We start from the raw sequence: 20,783 nt of genomic DNA, 5'->3' as shown, positions 1-20,783 counted from the left end.
ATGGGGAGGACAACTTAGCTCACATGGTGAGTTCCAGGTCAGCCAGGGCTATAAATTGAGGATCTGTCTTAGGGAAGGAGGGAGAGAGGAAGGGAGGGAAGGAGGTCGGTTCCTTGAACATGCTACATAAGGACTATACCATTGAGCCACATGCCTCACCCAAAATTTTCTGTTAAAAAAATACTTACTGTCTAGGCTATAGCAGCAGGGAATACCATACGAAGGGAAGTCCCATGCCCATCAGTAGATGGCCAACACAATGGTATGGTATTTTTGGAGGATTATTTTATTCTTTTTTGATATCATGTTTTGTCTGAGTTTTGTTTTTGTTTTTAAAACAAAAAAAAAGGTGTGACTATGCGTGCCTCTCCATCTGTACGTATTTGTGTTTATTCCTTGGTTCTTGTTTTGTTTTGTTTTGTTTTCTTGTCCATTTGTTTTGTCCTATTCAGGTATATTTTTACCTTTATCTTAGAGAAATAACTTACACACAAAAATTGGTTATAGACCAGTGGTTCTCAAACTGTGGGCCGAGAGCCCTTTGGGGATTAAATGACATTTCATAATGGTTGCCTATCAGATATTCTGGATATCAGGTATTTAAATTAAAATTCATAACTAGCAAAATTTCAGTTATGTTTGGGGGTCAGCACAACATGAGGAGGTGTTTTAAAGGGTAGAAGGGGGAGAACCACTATTATAGAGAGAAGCTTGTATTACTATTATTTCCTTACAGGCAAAAAGTAGAAATTGAAATAGCCATCAACTAATACATGAAGACACATAGTACAGTCTAAGACTCTCAGCACTATCACCATAGATACAAAGTCAGAAACAGGCTTGGGGTGCCTGCCTTTAATCCTACCATGTGAGCGTGAAGTACAAAATTAGTCTGAGCCAGCCTGAGCTACACAGTGGACTCTAGACCAGACTACACTTCAAGTCCCTTTCTTCAAAAGAAGAAAAAAGAAAGAGAACTCTATACAATGAAATATTATGCAGCCATAGAAATAATTAAGTTATAATAGACATACCTATAGACTAAGTGAAGAAAGTGCAGGCATAAAAGGTCACATATTTTATGTACCAAAAAAAAAAAAAAAAAGTTCAGAGTATGACACAGGAGTCAGAATAAAAGAAAATAGGAAATGAAGCCAATGTTATATTTTTGAAACCATGAAAACACGGAGAATTAGAGGTGATAGCAGAACAAACTGGCAAACATACTAGAAACTACGACAGAACTAACTTTTCAGGTAATCTCTAACCATCTTTTTGGTGTTGCTATAGATAACGAAGAGTGTAAATTTATAAGCAACAGTATGAATCAACTTCCAATTAACACATGCATAAGAAAATGACTCACCACTTTTTCCTTATAAATAGCAATATTACATATTCTATCAAGTGATTTCAAGCATCAAAACACGTTGCTCAAGAAAGCAATTTGCTAATTATAAGGTAACTTACAAATATAACTTAACTTACATTTCAACAATTCTTCTATTCTATTCTATAGTCTAATACTCTCAGCACTGTTACCATTCCCTTAACAAAAAGAGAGGAGAAAAATATCAAGAAACTGTAATAGAGTAGAAGAATCACAGAAGTCAGTGGTTTCAAATAACTCTTAAGCTATAAAAACATCATTTAAAGCTCTCACGGGGGCTGGAGAGATGGCTCAGTGGTTAAGAGCACTGACTGTTCTTCCAGAGGTCCTGAGTTCAATCCCCAGCAACCACATGATGACTCACAACCATCTGTAATGGAATCCAACGCCCTGTTCTGGTGTGTCTGAAGACAGCAACAAGGTACTCATATACATAAAATAAAATAAAATCTTTAAAAAAAAAAAAAAAAGCTCTCACAAAGGCAAGTCTTGGTGGCACATGGCTTCTATCGTATCTCAGGAGGCAGAAAGAGGAAAGAGGACCTCAGTGACTATACAGCCAGCCAGGGATATGTAAAAACCTACCTCAGCAAAACAAAACAAGACTGTCCTACTATTTTAGCAACTTTACTGTTCTTTGCTGCCATGGAGACCTCCAACTCTACTAAGGGAAAATAACAGAATCCTCAAGACTTTATTTATATTTAAGAACATAATATTAATTCAAGTAAACTGGAAATGTCAAAAGACATGGAAGACACATATTATTAGGAAAATGTCTCAACTGTAAGAAATGAGAAACCTCAGAAGCACTTTGCAATTCATTCTCTTCTTCATCATTACTTCTTCCCTTTCAGTATTCATTCCAAAGTGCCTGATATTTAAACACAGCCATTCTCTACCCAAGTGCTTTATATGAGTGGACTCTCCTAACCTATGGATAAAAAAATAAGAGTAATAAAAGATGAGAAACACCCCCTCCCCAGCACAGCCGGGCATGGCAGCATAACGCCTTTAATCCCGGCACTCGGGAGGCAGAGGCAGGCGGATTTCTGAGTTCGAGGCCAGCCTGGTCTACAAAAGTGAGTTCCAGGACAGCCAGGGCTACAGAAACCCTGTCTCAGAGGGGAAAAAAAAAAAAAAAGAAAAAAAGATGAGAACCCATTTTGGTCCTGGGTCTCTTTTAGGCTACAAATTCTTATAATACGTATTATTTGACTGAGGCCTACCTTTGGAATGTGCTAAAAAGTGTGGAGACTTAGCATATCAACAAAGCTAATACTGGTCTATTATTGTACGTGTTTAGATACTCTTAACATGAATATTATTGTTTCAGGCACAGTAACTCTAAATTTTACATGTGTATCCTTTACTCTTCAGTAGGATCAAGGAAATATGGGTCCTGAAACTAAACAAAATCTGAAACACACATCTTCTTCAATTAAAATGAGATTTTAACTGACTTGCTTAGCTTAAATACAGACCTGTATAGGTGGGATATCTGGCAACGATGGAAGGTTTTCTGGATTGGTGACTGAGGGTATTAATTCTATTGCTGTAACAGACGGGCTGGTGGGACCTCGATTTGCATTTGCCATAGTTGCTGTGGTGGGACTTGTTGGGTTGATTGGGTTGTGTGCTGATACAACAGGAAACGGTCCAGCATGTCCTGGATTTGAATGCTGTTTTAAAAAGAAGGTACTATTTATTATGTGCTCTGTCAGTATCTCTGAACCATACCTTAGCAACAATTGTAACTATTTTTAGTGTGTACTTTCCAAACTAAAAGTACCTGCAACTGACAAAGTGGGGGCCTCTCATATGCAAGAGAACAGTTTAAACGAGTCTTCATTTTTCACTCGTTTTTATGTACTATCTAAAGAAAAACAGATTTGCAAATAATTGTTAATCTGTCAGCCTACTGATATGATCTTCAGAATAAGGATGTATGAAGATGTGAAAGCCACCAAGTTTGCAAATAGCAGGACACAGAAAGCACAGTTCTGAACATATTCCTCTCTGATTCTTTAGTCTTTTAGCCAATTAAAAAAGAACTACAAAATGTAACTTGATATGGTAGAAATTCATGAGTTTCAGAAAGGAATTATGACATTGATTTCTAGCTCTACTATTATACAGTCCTAAACAGTGACATAATCTTACATAGTAACCCTGAATTATGGATAAATGATTCCATTCTGATTTCATTAAGAGAACTATTACAAGGATTAAGGTCATACATATTTAAGGTCTTTTGGAAATATTTCTGAGCTGCCAGATAAGTCCTTGGAACCATATGTGGCTCTCTGGAGAGTAACAAGCGCATTAATCACCATTTCTCCACCCTATATAATTGGCTTTTGAGACAAAATCTACTATAGCCTAGGCTGACCTTGAATTTTCTATAAAGCTAAGGATAACCTTGAACTTCTGATCTCCTGCCTCTACCTCTCTAGCACTGGAATGACAATCAAAGCCACTCAACCTGAGATCATCATCATCGTCATCAGAAACATCTTGGGAGTTTCTTGGCAGTAATGGATCAATCCCAGAATTTCAACCATTTTACAACAGACCTACACCCTAACCCACAGTAATTTATAAGATTAGGCATATCTAAAACAAATAACACCTGAGTATAGAAAAGAAAATATATAAAAACACAGACATACACACACAGATAACCTTATTAAAGAATTCTTTGTTATCAAGATCAAAATGTCATGTTAAAAAGCATACTAACTGTATCAGGAAAACTCTAACTTTGATTTTCAGAATTATCATTTGTGACTAAAGGTAAATCAAATGTTCCTTGACTTGTTTTTCACTCTAGGCAATGAGCTTAGATAAACAGAGTATCTTAATCCATATTGTAAGTTTAAAGAGACAAATTTTCATGTGAATGTACATTTTTTTGGGCAAACAGATATATGTAGAATATCAAACTATCATAAATATCAAAGACCCTCATCAACAACTCTAATTATAAAAAATGATCTTTTAGTTTTAAAATTGTATGATTCTTACAAATGTAACTCTAGGCATACTTGTCTTTGGAGATGTGGCTGCATCATGGAATACTGAGGGGCACTGTGCCTGGGGATCCCTGGTATTCTGGCAGCATTCTGAGCCAGTCTCATTTGATGGGCTTGAAATGCTCCACAGTTCATGTTGCCTCTTTGCATTGTTTGCACACTGATCAATCTTGGAGGCTGTAAAAAAGCAGACATTTTAATTCATATAGTAGTTCCTTTTTTTTTTTTTTCTTTTTTCTTTTGGCTTTTTGAGACAGGGTTTCTCTTTGTAGCCATGGCTGTCCTGGAACTCACTATGAAGACCAGGCTATTCTCAACCTCAGAGATCCACTTGCCTATGCCTCCCAAGTGCTGGGATTAAAGGCAAACTCCACCATGCCCAGCTGATATTTCTACAAATTTATTGTTCAAATCATAAAATGTTAAGGTAACAGTAATTCAGTTAGAACAGAAGGGTATAAATATTAAGTAGTATTAAGGGTACACTATTAGGTCATATTCTCTTTCCAAACCCAATACTTACAGAACTGATAATTACTATAAAAAGTAACTCCAAATTTTTCCTATCTACCTTTTCTAGGTGGGAGTGCGGGAAGGAAATGGAGGTCGACATTAACTCATCTCGTGCGGAGCTAACAATATTGATTGTGAAGCAGCATATAAACAACATCAAAGAAAAGAGTAATTTCAGCCAATGCCTAACGCATCAAAGCTTAGAAACAATCTGGGTCACACAAATGGGGGGGGGGGGTATATAACATATCAAGAGGCAAAATGTCACTGCTTCCCATGATCTTAACACCTTTATTCTTTAAACTTCCCCCAAATTTCTGACCTTTGAACTTCACCTAGTAACTCATATTGTGTAATTCATGTGCAAAGAAGTAAGTGTAGATTTGTGGTCATCTCAATTTCTATCATTAATGGAAGAGCACAATGCTTACCTGTTGTTGTAACATCTGTGGGGCTGCTTGCCTAGGATGCTGCTGGGTTGTTGCTGTTGTTGTTGGTATAGGAGCTGGTGGTTGCTGCAGTCTCATCTGTTGTAACTGCTGATGTTTCTGTGCATACACTTGTTGCTGCATGTGCTGGAGTCGAAGCTGTGCTAAATTAATCTGTCCAGGGGTTTTACTAATGTGGTTTGTCCCTGGAGGAACTTGCCCAACTACAACATTAGGAGTATAACCAGGAGCTGGCTTACTCTCTATTACTAGATTACCTGAGGGTTTAAAAAAATAAGAAGGATTTACAAATAATCAACTAAATTGCCCACTTCAAAGATGAATCACTATCTTTTCCTCCTTCTGACAATTAGCACCTCAGAGCATCCAACAGTACATCACAAATGAGAGCTAGGTTTGATGATGCTAATTAGAAGCCCCTTGAACCCTCCCACAGATAAGTTCATTATTCAGAATTCACTATCTGCTCTTAGACCTGTGTGGGTGTAGTGTATGTATGCATGTGCATGTTTTTGGAGAGGGGCGTGGATGGTTGTGGGCATGCACAACAGTGCACATGTGGAGGTCAGAGGACAACCTTTGGATGTCAGTCCTCACCTTTCCAGCTAGTTTGAGGCACGGTGTCTTTGCTGCTGCATAACCCAGGCTAGCTGGCTGGAGACTGAAAGAGACATTATTAGAGGAAGGATCCAGTCAGTCTGAACCAATTCTTCCATGACAAAGACTCCAGGATATATTCATGATTGTTGCTATACTGATTCTATTCTATACTTATTCTTTTTCTCTTTGTAACTTCCTTTTCTTTCCTTTCTTTTCTCTTTTTCTCTCTCTTCTTCCTTCCTTTCTTTTTTCTTTCTTTCCTTCTTTCTTTCCTTCTTTCTTTCCTTCTTTCTTTCCTTCCTTCCTTCCTTCCTTCCTTCCTTCCTTCCTTCCTTCCTTCCTTTCTTTCTTTCTTTAAATGTGTACAGGTGTTTTGACTATATATGTCTGTGCACCAACCACTGTATGCCTGCTTACCCAAAGAGATCGATCAGAAGAGGCTACCAGATCCCTTGGAAATCGAGTTACAGACAGTTGTGAGCTGTCATGTGGGTGCTGAGAATTAAATCTGGGTCCTCTAAAGGATAGCCAGTACTCTTAACCACTGAGCAATCTCCCCATCTGCTTTTGAATTGCCAATGTTAAGGGTGAAACAATACCCAGCTACCAAATAATTTTCTGTGGAAATTCTGAACACTTTAAATCATTTATACCTTTAAACTAGTTATTTCCCTTTCTTTTTATAGTCATTTTCTTTGAGGTAATATTGGCCGGCCACAAAGAAAAAATCTTGTTGCAAGTAATTTTTGTAAAAAACTTTTTGAAAATGCAGTATAAAATGAAATACACACACACACACACTCACATTCATTCTTCTCTCTCCTAGTAAGCCAAACAACAGTGATTTTCTGGTGCTATATCTAAAGTCAAAATTGAGTATCTTTTTTCTGTTTGCCCAAATAATATGTTTTTTTTAAACAGTAAAATTCGAATCTCAAGGGCGTGATTACTTTGAAAGTGGAAATATTCAAATGGATGGCAGACTTCATTCTGAGTCATACTGTCTCATTTCATTCTACTGTAAGAGAAGGGGTCTTACAAACGCATAGGCTCAAGGAACCCTCCTGTCTCAGTCTCCTTAGTAGCTAAAATTACAAAAGTCACTTGCTTGGCTTTTTATTTACTCTCCAACTTTCACCCATCATCTTTAGGTCAACAATATGGAGAAACAAAAACAAAATCTAGGCTAGGTGGTGGTGGTGCACGGCTTTAATCCCAGCACTTGGGAGGCAGAGGCAGGCGGATTTCTGAGTTCGAGGCAGCCTGGTCTACAGAGTGAGTTCCAGGACAGCCAGGGCTTACACAGAGAAACGCTGTCTCAAAAAACAAAACAAAACTAAACAAAAAAACCAAAAAAAGCGAAATCTATTTTGTTACCCTTTTGTCTAACATTCCTTGGAATGTGGTTATAACACTTCAGTGAACTCAAGTTCCTTCGCCATTGAACCACATGAATAATTAAACTCCTAAATATCTAAATAGTTATTCAGAGAATAACCATTTACTAAGTAAATATTAATTTTGAAAAAGACTGGGTAGAAATGGACCCCATGGAAAAGCACTCCAGCAGGACTAAGGCGTCAATGGTTTGCATGCTGGAGGACAGGGTTCAAGCCCCAGCTCCAAGACCTGAAAAGCAGCCTGACTTAAAGAGAGTTTCCAATGCCTAACACATTTCTTATATCATTCACATCTTACAGTTTAAAAACTGTATCAAGAATCTGCTAAAATGGTTTCTCCTTTTAACTTTATAGTCCAAATCATATCCATGAAATGACTTCTCACCTAAATTCACTACATTTTTGGCCCAGAAGGTGGGATCACAATGGAAACGAATTGCTCCATTGGCAGCAGGAACAGGATCACATCGGGCTTTCAAAATATGACGTAACTGAAAAGTAATCTTCAAGGGAAAAAATTCACATTAGTATTAAAATTAAATGTTAATTGAAGAAGCATACTAGAGACATTTTTTAAGTTCATAAAGCCCCAGATATCACAGAAGACAGTGTCAACATCTAAATTAGCAAGCACATGAGAAGCACATACTTCAATCTTTGCCACACTTGATAATAAACTGCACTAAGATACTAAGTATCCTCAAAAGACTACATATGGCATTAGAGTCCAGGAAAATGACAGAAATACAATTAATCAAAAGTAAATGGGGACAACAGAAAGATAAAAAATTTTCCAGCTCTGAGTCAGAGAATTGATATGAAATTCAGGTTAACTTTGAACTCTTGAGTCAATCCAATTCCAAATGCAGGCTAGAATTATAGTTATATACCATCATGATCAGCTTCCTTGAATCTATATATAAAAATGGTTACATTTGCCAAAATAAATAATTATCCTTTGAACAGGTTTTTGTATTTACAATAATACACATTCTACACTTGTAAATAATTCGTCCATTAGGTAAAAAATAAATTAGGTAATAAAAAAAAAAAGTCTCACCAGACGCTTGCTATAAAGTAGGGCCGTGCTGCTGCCACTTGCAATGGCCCAGTTTGTAAAGTTCATAACATGCTTCACCTGCCGGGAGAGGCCTGTGATATCATTCTGCTGCTGTAGTAACTTCATCTGTCTTTCTTTTGTAACATTCTGAAATGGAATAGCTTCACTGAAGAATTAAAAAAAATTTTTTCACAAAATTTACTATCTACTACTACTACTACTATCTACTGCAAAAATTATGTAAGAGAAACCTGTAATTATTTAATGAGTCTATAAACAATCAGAGAGAAAGCAACTAAGAAAATGTTCAAGACTTTTATTCTCATCACTGCTTTTCAATGCAAGATGTGTCTAAAGGACAAAAATTAAATTATTGTGCTCACAAGATTCTTTCATTTGCATGTAACTATGAGTCTCTTATCTTTAAAGGGGTCTATGAATAAATAGAATAGAAAAACCTCTAAGGACAATCTAAGGCTTACATACTTTAAAGTTACAACTTTTCAGTGGCACATAATGTACACCCTCAATATCATATAAACCTACATAAGAGCATAAAATATTCAAATAAGAATGTTTATGTTTTAAAAACCTTAACTGCTATAAAATTCACATTTGAAATTTTCTCAGAACACATCAAACTGCAGTAAAGATTTACTCAAAACTTGATTTGGGGCTGGTCAGTGGTGGCACACCCCTTTAATCCCAGCACAGGACACACAGAGGCAAACAGATCTCTGAATTTGAGGCCACCCTGGTCTACATACAGAATGAGTTTCAGAATATTCAGGGCTACACAGAGAAGCCCTATCTTGAATTAAAAAAAAAAAAAAAAAAAAAAAGCCTAAAGCCTTCTTTTAGATTTCAAAACTACACAAGATCCTCAGAAACTATTCACATACCAATTTCAAAATATGAAACATAATAAATAATATAGAATTATTTAGGGTTTATATAATTCAAAATGTGGAACATTTCTGGCCAATTACAGAAATACATAAATGGTTCAATCATAAGCTCAGATGCATTTATATAAGGAAGTTAAACAGGCCTCTTGCTAGGAAGGAAATAAATTCAAAGTGCTTGCTTTGTCTTCATTTACATCATGTTTTAGTAATAACTCTTTCCTAAAATGGTTATCACTATTACCAAGTTATATGGCTTTAAAACAAACAAACAAACAAAAAACCAGTGTTTTATGTCAGACATGGTGGTACACACCTTTAATTCCAGCACTTGGGAGACAGGTTCTATAGGTTCAAGACTAGTATGATGATTTCCAAGCCAACCAGTGCTATTAAAATGAACTACAAAGTAACTAAATAAAATTCTCATTCTGAATAGAAAATTAACAAACAAACAAAAAAGACATTTTCTATTTGCCTTTTGCAAACCATTTAAGAGCACTTTCAGTAACCACTGAGAACAGCTGAAGAGCAGGAGAAGCATTTTTTAATCTTTGCTTTAAACCATACCTCTAGCTGTTGCAAGAGAGATTTTCCTTTCTTATTAATTTCATTGATAAGGGTGAAGATGGCCACTTTAATTTCCTGTTCTACACGTTTGTTAGTCTCATTTACTTCTTTAATCCTGAATAAGAGAAATGTACCATTAGGTCATCAACTCAACCTATGTCTATGAATCAACAGTTACAGAAATTCACAAAGTAATTTGTATAAAGTGCCTAGTTAAAATTTGTCAAAGTGCATGACTTAGGTTTTAATAGACCTAACTACTTTATCAGATCTAAAGAAGTCATAAAGACTGAATTCAATATTTAATAATTTAAATTAAGCTCATGAAGCCCAGTTTATTCATCTGTAGAACAATTTCAAACTCCTATAGCATGAATATGATGTACAAATATCTAGCACTACTGACTTCAGTGTTAAACTTACTACATTTAGTCTGTTTATCTTTTTTTTTTCCAGAGCTGAGGACCGAACCCAGGGCCTTGCGCTTGCTAGGCAAGAGGTCTACCACTGAGCTAAATCCCCAACCCCCATTTAGTCTGTTTAATCCTTTTTAAATTCCATTTAAAAATACTTCTGCCAACAAAAGAATAATATCGGAATCAATAGGTAACCTTTGAAAGAACAAGAATTTAAAACGCATCTATTTTACTTCAAATGTTATCTCTTCAAATGTGGGTTCTAATTAAGTTTGTTTCATAATTTCCTCTCAAACTGGCTTTACATTGCTGATAGTAAAAACACATTTTAAATAACTGGGGGTTGAGGGAATGCCTGCTAGCAGTGACCCAGGGCTTCTTTTCTTGATAAGAATGTGTTCTATTCCCAAAGATTCTGAAACTCTCAATTCATTTTTAACAGTTGCTAAATGTTTTAGAAATAAATATCTCCACCTATTACAATTATATGTTTTATAGTTTCAGTTATAACTATAAAGTACTGGATTACTTTCATATTTATAAAATGAGAAGCAGGCAATCTAATTAAGTAAAATGTCAAAACTATCCATAATATGTAGTCTTCATCTTTTCTAATTTTGTACAAACTGCCTTTCATTACCCAAATACATAGACAATCTTAATACACTCAGCAATATAATAATTTTTCCTCCTTTGCCTGTATATCATGGCTTGTTTAGACTTATTTGCAAATTTTATTTAATTCTGTCCTTATTAAAGTAAATAGAAAACAGAAAATAAAAAATAATGCTACTAATCACTAGTAATAAATATGCAAACCTCCAGCATCAAAGAACTGAACCAAAAAACAGAAGTCATAAAGCACACTGGAAAGAGACCAGTCTCAGATTTACTGTACTTAAAAACTAACAGGAGGAGGGCAGCTAGAGGCAGCTCAGAGGTTAAGAGCTTTTGCAGAGGCCCCAGGTTCAATTCCTAGATCCGGAATGGCAACTCAAGCATTATAAGATTGAGGAGATCCAACTTCTCATTCTGGTCTCTTCAAGAACCAGGCATTCAGTGTGCACATATATACACACAGGCACAACACCCACACGTATAAAATAAAGTTTTAAATTAAAAAAATAATAATGTGGGCTGGAAAGATTGCCCTGTACTTAAGAGTACTTAATACTCTTGCAGAGGACCTGGATTCGTTGCTAGCACCCGCCAGGATGGATTCTGGGTAACAATTCTGGATCCTCTGGAAAGCAGTAAGTAAGTACTGCTGACCCATCTCTCCCATCTTTCCATTATACATAAACTATTATTTTCCTTCATTCAAATACGTAATACCTTTGTACATCTTATTATGTGTTGTCTTAACCATAGCAAACTAATAGATTTTACCATTCAAGACAAAGCTTCAATGTTGAGTTTTCACAATAAACACAATCTAACCCTATTCCTACTTTCAGCAATTTCCAGGTTTAAAGTGTGCCAGTTATACGTGTCAAAAATTGTAACCTAATAAACTGGCCCTCTTTAGAAATTCTTACCACTCATCCTATAAATAATCTTGTTTGCTTATAAGTGTATCTAAACAGAATAGTGATAAAATAATGAGGGCTAGAGAGTTGGCCCAGTGGTTAAGGCCACATATTCTTGCAAAGGACCCAGATTTGATTCCCCACACCTACATGGAGGCTCACCACTTCCTTAGGCACTAGAAATGCATGTGGTAAACAGATATACTGCAAGCAAAGCACTCATACACACAAAATGAATCTTTTAAAAATAAAAAAGAACATCTTTAAAAATAATTATAATGAGGATGATGGTAATAGTAGCTAAGTACGTAGGAAACCAAATCTGTATTATATATTCATCTTATACATAATGCTGCTAATGAAATAAGTAGTTCTGAATGCTTGTTTGATAATATATTTGTTCACTACTGGGATTTCTGTTGTTTTGAGTGCACACCCATGCGTGAATGTTTTATATCTGCATGGATGCGTGTGTGTGTGTGTGTGTGTGTGTGTGTGTGTGTGTGTGTGTGTGTGTGGTGTGTAAGCACAGAGGAGGGGACAGATAAAGATGTTGGATGCCAGCTCTATAACTTTCCTCTTATTTCCATGAGATGGTCTCACACTAAGCCTACAGCCAGGCTGGTGTGCAGCAAACCCCAGTCATCCTTCTGTCTTAACACTGTGTTTTCTATACAATCTCTGCTTTTAATTTTGTAATTCAGTCCCCTCCATATTAACTCATTTTCCAAGTTCAAAGAATATATACATTGAAGTCTTATTAATTATAAAAGGTCAAAGATGCCCAGCCATGGTGGTGAATGACTTTAATCCCAGCACTCCAGAGGTAGGTACATCTCTTGAGTTTGAGACCAGCTTAGTTTACAAAATGACTTCTAAGACAGTCAAGAGGCTACACAGAAGAACTCTGTCTCCAAAAAAAAAAAAAAAAAAAAAAAAAGGCAGAAGATCAAAGACATATCCTAAAATTTTAAAATATTTTTGTAAACTTGTTTAGTTAATAAATACACCAACTTCAAATTGTATCATTTCATCTATTAAAAATTGTGTCTTCTACATATGTCTAATGTAGTAAGAAAATAAGTTTAATTTGGATGCATTCTTTCTTAACAAACTTTAAAACAAAATTATATTTTTTATGCAACAGGCTTACCTATTCTGCACTTGTGTAGCTGCAAAATGAACATAATTCTTCTTTTCAAGAAGCTTAGCCAACAGATTTTCAATTGCACCTTTCTGATTTTGAAAAGCCTCTTCTAAAAACTGATACCTTAAAACAAACAAACAAAAAACTATATGTGAAACCGAAACTTTATAATTAAGACTTAGGAAGTGAGTTACATGAGACAACCTTGAAATAATCTGCTGGTCACCTGTCTAGTACTACAACAGCCATTTAATGCCATCTGCCTGAAACAGCCATTATGAGAGAAAAATTTCCTCAGAAAACTGTAAGTGTAAACTTACATCAGAAGTTTTAACTGAGGATTCTATTTTTTTTTAAGCCTGTATAAGATACATACAATTTAAGTCACAAAATACAACATACTAAATAAAATGCCATCAAAATTACAAAATTACTAAAGTCCCAAACACTGCTACGAGTCTAATGTATATAAACTCAATGACTGAGTTCTGTAAATCAAGTTCATGTTCTAAGCAAATACTCTAAAACTTATGGACTCCCACAAACCTAGTTAAGCATTTTAAAATAGATCTATAGTCACAATGCACATGCATGTTGCATCTGGTTTTATTACCTGCTATGTTTCATGAGGCTTTCCAAAGGAATTCTATCAAATAAAGATACCAATGTAGCTTTACTCTACCAATGTCAATAGTTGATATGTGCTCAAACTTTCTAATTATAACACTAGAAATTTAGATTTAGATTTAATACTAACGTCCACAGCCCTTGGCTACCAGATACTAGAATAATAGACTTCATTTTATAAATTATTCATTAAATCAACAAATTCCTAGTTTCTTCTGCATACTTGTCTCTTTGTTGTTGTTCAGTGTACTTTCTATGTAAGTAAAAAGACCCCATGGCTCAAATTATAGTAATAGTTCTGCACAAATATACCACACTGTGATGAGATATAATCTGTACCAAACATGTAATGTCTAAAAAAATTGCTTTCAGACCTAGGAAAGCTTCACAGAGAAATCCTAACAGTTGACTGTTTAGTGCATTACTTACCGAAATTTCAACAGGATCAAAGAATATTCAAATGTCAAAATATGGACAAAATCTAATTTAAAACAAACTAAACATTAAGGGCCAGGTATAGCATGCCATTTCTTTGTTTTGTTCTTGAAGTAACATGAAGCCTTTGAGTAATTCTAAGCAGAATGCGAAAATTCAGAACTCAAGGAAGATCATACAACAGAAATAGAAGACTAAAAATATCAAACCTAAATGAAACAGTATAAAAAAAACAATTAAAACTCTTTAAGATGGAAGCATAGGCAGGAGATCGGGGCACTTTTACTAGTTAGTATAGTCAAAGATGCTAAAATAATTGACATTTGGGAGGCATCATGTTTTAGTGATGTGTGAGGTCAATTAAGGCAATGTTAATAGTACAACAACAAAATTAGATGAGCCCACTGGTACATACAATAGTGGCATAAAAGTTACTGGGGTAACCAATTACATTGGAGTCAGATTTTAAAGTCTATTACACAGACAGAACTTGAGCACCATACTGCATATTGGCCATGGCTTGGGAGGTCATAGGCCCTAGTCAAGAACCCTACTACTGTTCTTACGCTAAACAAGTTGTTCCTTCTCTAAATATTTATGCTCAGATTCATGGATTAGACCTTCCTTCCATCTTGACCAGAAAAGCTTCTCCCTGCAATACTCAGCAGTAATGCTGATTCTTGTAACTGGTCAAAGTGCTAAGAATAAGTCTCTACTGAGTGCTGAGCCCTAAATGAGACACCCGCATCAATGCCACCAAATCACAACTCCCAACTGAAATACTATCACAAAAGGACTTAAGAATATAAGAGCCAGAGGATAGATAGAAAGGGGAGCTGTAGGACTGGAGAGATGGCTCAGCGACTGACTGCTCTTCCAAAAGTCCTGAGTTCAATTCCCAGCAACCACATGTGGCCACAACCATCTGTAACAGGATCTGGTGCCCTCTTCCAGTGTGTCTGAAGACAGAAACAGTGTGCTCACATACATAAAAATAAAATCTTTTTTTTTTAATTTTTTAAATACAGTCATGTACTACATGATGCTGTTTTAGTCAAGAATAGACAGCATTTTCATCAGACTATAATGAAGTAAAATTTCTATACTATTTATCTGTTTAAAGCATAAGTCTTATTGTAAAGATAAGTTTTAAAGTTTTTTTAAAAAATGTTTATAATTCATGTTTTAAAATTTAGTGCAGCCCAAGTATACAAGACAGGCCTTATAAACATTGTAGTATTTTGAGGTCCTGGGCCTTCATATTGACTTATTTGTGGTGTCTTACAGATCTAAGATTTTAATCTCTTATGTCATATATTTGCTGTATTTGCAGGGACTGTACAGTGACTTCCAGGTTAGCTAGTCTGAGCTATAGAGACCCTATCTCAGGAAATGGAAAGAAAAAAAAAAAACCTACAAAGACTAAGGAATCTAAGAGAAGAAATTGCTATGTATTGCAACTGCCAGCCACTAAGGTAATAGTATTCTACAGTTAACAACTGAGTTAAAAACCACAATCTTTAAGATGAAGGGAATGACTTCAGACATTTTTAGAGAGTAGCAATGGTAATTGGTTATAGATCATGGCATGATTTTAAAACCTGGAGATCTGGAGGGAGAAGAGAGAAAGGACGGGCTAAATAACAGCAAGAACTATCTCATAAGGTCCAATGATAGAACATGAAAAAGACTAATTAAGAGGACCACAAGGCAAATGAGGTCTAATTGTAGGGGAAAGAACCTAGAAAAGGGTGGAAGAAGAGGTTGAGGATACAATCTACTTATGGCAAACCAACGTGTGAACAAAGAAGAGACAAGACACATGATGAGTCTTACAGGAAATAATCTATTATGAATGATAACTGGGAATATAGTACTCTCTTAGGGCCATAAGAATAAAATATAATATTAGTCTCAGTAGACTAAAGGCTAATGGTGATAGAGACACTTCAAAAGATGAGAGCAAATAAAACAACATCTTCACCCCAGATAGGAATAGTAAGCAGAATACAACCTTTGCATGACCATTTCAAGAGAAAAAAAGACTCACTCTAGGTATGTATGCTCCATTTTATGGCACACTGAGATTCTCTAATAGTTGCCATGAGCATCATTAGTTTTAAGATTTACTTATTTTTATGTGTATGAGTGATAAGCCTGCACATATGCAAGAGTCTGCAGAATCCCCTGTAACTGGAGACACTGGCAGCTGTAAGGTGAACCTAGGTCCTCTATAAGAGTAGATAGTCTTTTGCTTGTTTTGTTTTTGAGATCCAGTAGCTTTGGCTGTCCTAGAACTCACTACTAACCAAGCCTAGAACTCATTCATAGAGATCACCAAACTCTGCCTCCTAAATGCCAGGATTCATGGTATGTGCCACCACACCTAGCTAACACTAATTTTTCAGTGGCTAATGACATTTTTTTAAATGACCCAATACAACCAATTAAAAATCTGTAGTTCTAGTTTTAATTTTCATTCTCAGTCTAACAAATTATCTTTATCCTTTATGGCATTCCTCTTTCTTCTAGTCTCTTACTTTACCAACTTGATTTGGTGGCAACATCCTCCAGAGATAAACTGTTCACACAGAGATGATTAATGTCACAAAGCACTCTAGTCCCAAGAACTTACCTAAATGCCAATAAAAACAGAAAGCTTGAGTGCTACAGCTAAACTGTAGGGTTTTGTGGCTGTGATTTAATACTGAATCTTTATGTTTCTTTACATCTTTCTCAAGTGGAGTAAATACCATGAAATGGTGTTTATGTTTTGACTAACTTTTGCCAATAGACTGACACTTATTTCATGGTAATAAATGAGAAAGACCACCACTGTCTACATAGACATAATAATTCAGACAAAATAATTCTTATTTTACTTTATATTTCACTACACATATTATCTGAGTTCTTTCAGAATGTCACTAATATCAAAACATAAATAAAAAAATCATGGGTAAACAGGGTCCACACATTTCAAACCTCTATATTCAAGAGTCACCTGTATATCATGAAGGGTTAAAAAGTCAGTAGTACATAAAGGATACTGAACTATGTCACAGGGAAACCCAACACACTAAGAGTCTTAAAACTCACTGTCCTAACAGTTGTTAAAGCTAAATCCTAACACATAATAAAGTTAGACTAGGAAGTAATGAATAAAAACTAAAGACTAGCAATGTATTAAAAAAAAGCAAAAATAAAAATGATTTTAAACAGACTTAATGTAATGTGGTTATATTTGTTTTACTTGAACGTAATCACTAGGATGAACAGCATGTCTAATTGGTGAACATTTCACCTGCCTAGTATTATAGATAGCCAGATGATGGGGGCTAATGGGTTTAATCCCAGCACTGAGGAGGCTAAGGTAGGTAGACAGATCTGAGTTCAAGGACAGCCTGGTCTATAGAGTGGTTCCAAAATAGCCAGAACTACATAGAAAAAGCTTGTCTCTAAAAACAAAATAAACAACCAAACAAATAAAAGAAGCATGGAAGTTCACCTGAATGACAATCTTGACATATTAATTGGAAACCACTATAACTACTCCAAGTACAGACATTATTAAGACAGAATTAACCTAGTAAACAATTTTTAAAAAGAGAAAAAAAGAGCAGCTAGTGTGAATATATTCTCTGCACAACAACCCTGGTACAGACTAGTTAAAAGGTGAATGGGTCAGAAAGACTAACAAAGAATAACACTTGAAAGAAGTAATGCCGCCACCTCAACAGTCCATGATATGGTCTTAGCTTCAAAAGCATAAAACAGGCCCAAACAGTCACACTCAGTGATTGTTCTTGCTCATGTTTTCCCACTTTACTATGGTTCCCCATCACCAACATGTTTCTATGTAGAAAGAGTCAACTGTACCATGCCTTCATATAAGAGTCCAATTCATAGCTAAAATATATTATCTACTGCGTAATTTCAAATCACCATCTTACTGTTATGATTTGGTTAAGAGACTTGTTGCAGACAGGTCTCCAGTGTAATAATACACTATATTAACAGTACTAAGAGTGATTTAAATGCAATGGTGAATATATGTGCTCAATGGAGGCTCACTAATAAACTCAATCAAAGTTTCTTAAGGCTTGTCCAAATAGCTGAATTCTTAGAAATAGCCTGCTGAGTATGGTATTTCACAGATTAAAAAATTGCTTTCATCACTTATCCTAAAAACTAAATAAAAAGCCCAGGATTTATTTGATACTTTTTTGGATTTTAAAAGATGTCTATTTTACATATGGGACTATTAATATCACCTTAACATTAGTAAAATTTCCAGCAGGCTAGGAGGTGTCAGAGCAGGTAAAAGCACTATAACTGTAGTCCCACACACCTACAGTGAGATGAGGCAGAGATAGAACTGACAATGGGCTTATAGGCCAGACAGCATAGAGTATGTAGTGCAGTGCAGAAACAAGAGACCTTGTCCCAGAAACAAGATGAAAAGAACGAACTAGTGAAACATTGTTCTGACCTCCAAACATGTACTGTTTACACACACATGCCCTCTTCTCACGCACAAAAATTTAAATTTAAAAAATATTAAATTAACAACTACTAGAAAGTATAGCCCTTTGCAACTGTCTACTACTGAGAGAGTATCATACCATCTACTGCACACCACATAGTGCTGGGGAAAAATCCCAATTCAAAATCCAAGCACTATGCATTTAAGACCTGACTGGCCTACAAAGTGAGTTCCAGGACAAACAGAGCTACAGTGAAACCCTGTCTTGAAAAACCAACACACACACACACACACACACACACACACACACACACACACACACACACACACACAAACTGAAAGAGGTGGGTGGGGGGCGAAACCTGAAAGAAGCCCATACTTTAATGATGGCTGAAGAAAGGCAGGTTCTATCTATAATGCATAAGTCCAAGTTTCTCAATACTCTTGGACCACACTCAAAATACATGATATACACTTAATGTGGCTTCTGGAAGTATATGACAGCACTGTTATGCAGACTATAGCTTATGGCAAAAGCCTGTAAGAACAACCCAATGGTAAGCATTAGTATTTTGGAGCAGGAAACTTCTAGACACTGAGAGATAATGGAGACCATTTGAAAAAGTTAGCTACTAATAGACATTAGTCAAGGCTGTGTCCCTGGAGGAGATAAATTAATCCTGAAACCTGAAATAACTGTCACATGTCCAAGTCCTGAGAGAAACTATAATGTAGAAAGAAAATTCCACTAGAGTATCCTATAACATGTAAATATTTTTTATAGAAGAATGCAAACTAGTACTCATTATCTCTGTAAGCAAGTAAGTCCCCCTTTCCCACAAGGGTAACTTAGGAATCAACTGAAGAGCTGCTGCATCTTTTGATTAGGATCTATCAAACTACTCTAGATGAGCAAAATATCAGTTTATAGACAATAAATACGGCCTGAGTGGCCAGCATGCTCTTTAGAAGGTCGCCACCACTCTACTCTGCAAAGTATGCCAATTACATGTGGGTTTTTACTACATTTTGAAAATGGTATCAGAAGTAAAAGGGGTCTTGTGGACAGATGGTGAGGAATAAAATAGAAGTAAGATCATATAAAGTATGGTACACTGAAACTTACACCTTTCCTACTATAAATGAACCAAGGTATTTTGTTGTTGCTACTGAAATTTTATGAACATACTTCAAGTAAATGCAGAAAAACATAACAGGCCTCAAAGTAGACAGACCAGGTATAACTTCTTTTTATTACTGGGAAACAGAGTTTTTGTGGTGTTTGTTTTGAGACAGAGTTTCTTTGTATAGCCCTTGCTATCCTGGAACTCAATCTGTGGACCAGGCTAACTCAGTGATTCGCTTACCTCTGCCCTGGAGTGCTGGGAATAAAGGCACGTGCCACCACCATCTGGTGAGACAGAACTTTTTAAATACTTTCCACAATCATACATCCAGGCAAAGTACAATGGGCTGGCAAGCCTGGGCTGATGGCACATGTGGAACCTGAGAGGCTATGGCAGGACAGCAAGTTTGAGGCCAGCATAATCTACCCAAGCAATTCTGAGGTCAGCCTAGATTACACAGCCTCAAAAAGCAAACAGTCAGAAACAAAATGAAAGTGAAAACACAAGATGTGGTATTGTGGTATTTCTCTTAACAATGGGGGACACTCTAAGTACTATATCACTAGGGAACTTCATCATTGTCCCTCTAAACTTAAAAGGGATGGCTTGAAGACTGGGCTGGTCACAAATGACCAATGATTTTACAGTTATGCCTAGCTAAGGAATCTGCATCTTTTTTAAAAAGGCAAAATGTAGGGAACTTGTAGGTCAGAGAACATATGTATACTAACAAACACATCCCTTCTCCTAGAGTTGCCCTATGTATCTCATCATGTGGCTATTCATTTGTATTTAAAAATATCGTCGTATTTCTCAATTGTAAATTAAGGAAATCCTAGAGTGCTGTGTGAATCATAACCCAATTTACAATGGTATCTGAAGTAGGAAAGAACTTTTAATCAGTTGACCCAAACAAACTCCAGGTATATAGGTGTTATAAGTGAATTAAAGAACATCTACTTGGTGTCAGAGAGCTGATCACACTGAGAATAAAACAAACAAACATATAAAAACATAAAAACACCTAAAGCTGAATGTTGGAGAAGGAAAAGGTTTACCCCCACCCCCACATACTCAAGACCAAACATTAAGGT

At 35.9% G+C, this 20,783-nt stretch overlaps 1 protein-coding gene across 4 annotated transcripts in view; it reads right to left on the bottom strand.

The window, feature by feature from the left end:
• Window positions 1–20,783, bottom strand: part of Trim33 (tripartite motif-containing 33) — a 79,478-nt gene that overhangs the window by 24,089 nt on the left and 34,606 nt on the right. For 2 of the 4 annotated variants that reach the window (XR_003954429.1, XR_375607.4), the window contains exons 5-11: window positions 13,021–13,137; window positions 9,923–10,037; window positions 8,448–8,594; window positions 7,773–7,890; window positions 5,370–5,644; window positions 4,418–4,602; window positions 2,875–3,072 (exon numbers count right to left, since the gene is read on the bottom strand). Coding sequence is in view for 2 of the 4 variants with exons in the window: in NM_053170.3 (NP_444400.2) it covers window positions 2,875–3,072; window positions 4,438–4,602; window positions 5,370–5,644; window positions 7,773–7,890; window positions 8,448–8,594; window positions 9,923–10,037; window positions 13,021–13,137 (1,135 nt within the window). In the remaining 2 variants the exon portion in view is untranslated. The remainder of the gene's footprint in view (window positions 1–2,874; window positions 3,073–4,417; window positions 4,603–5,369; window positions 5,645–7,772; window positions 7,891–8,447; window positions 8,595–9,922; window positions 10,038–13,020; window positions 13,138–20,783) is intronic. The other 2 variants (NM_053170.3, NM_001079830.2) reach the window with 1 other exon arrangement.

This window comes from Mus musculus, chromosome 3, assembly GCF_000001635.26.
Source record: "Mus musculus strain C57BL/6J chromosome 3, GRCm38.p6 C57BL/6J".
Classification (NCBI taxonomy): Eukaryota; Metazoa; Chordata; class Mammalia; order Rodentia; family Muridae; genus Mus; species Mus musculus.
Note: the sequence above shows the minus strand (reverse complement) of the source record. Positions and strands in the feature narration are given on the sequence as shown.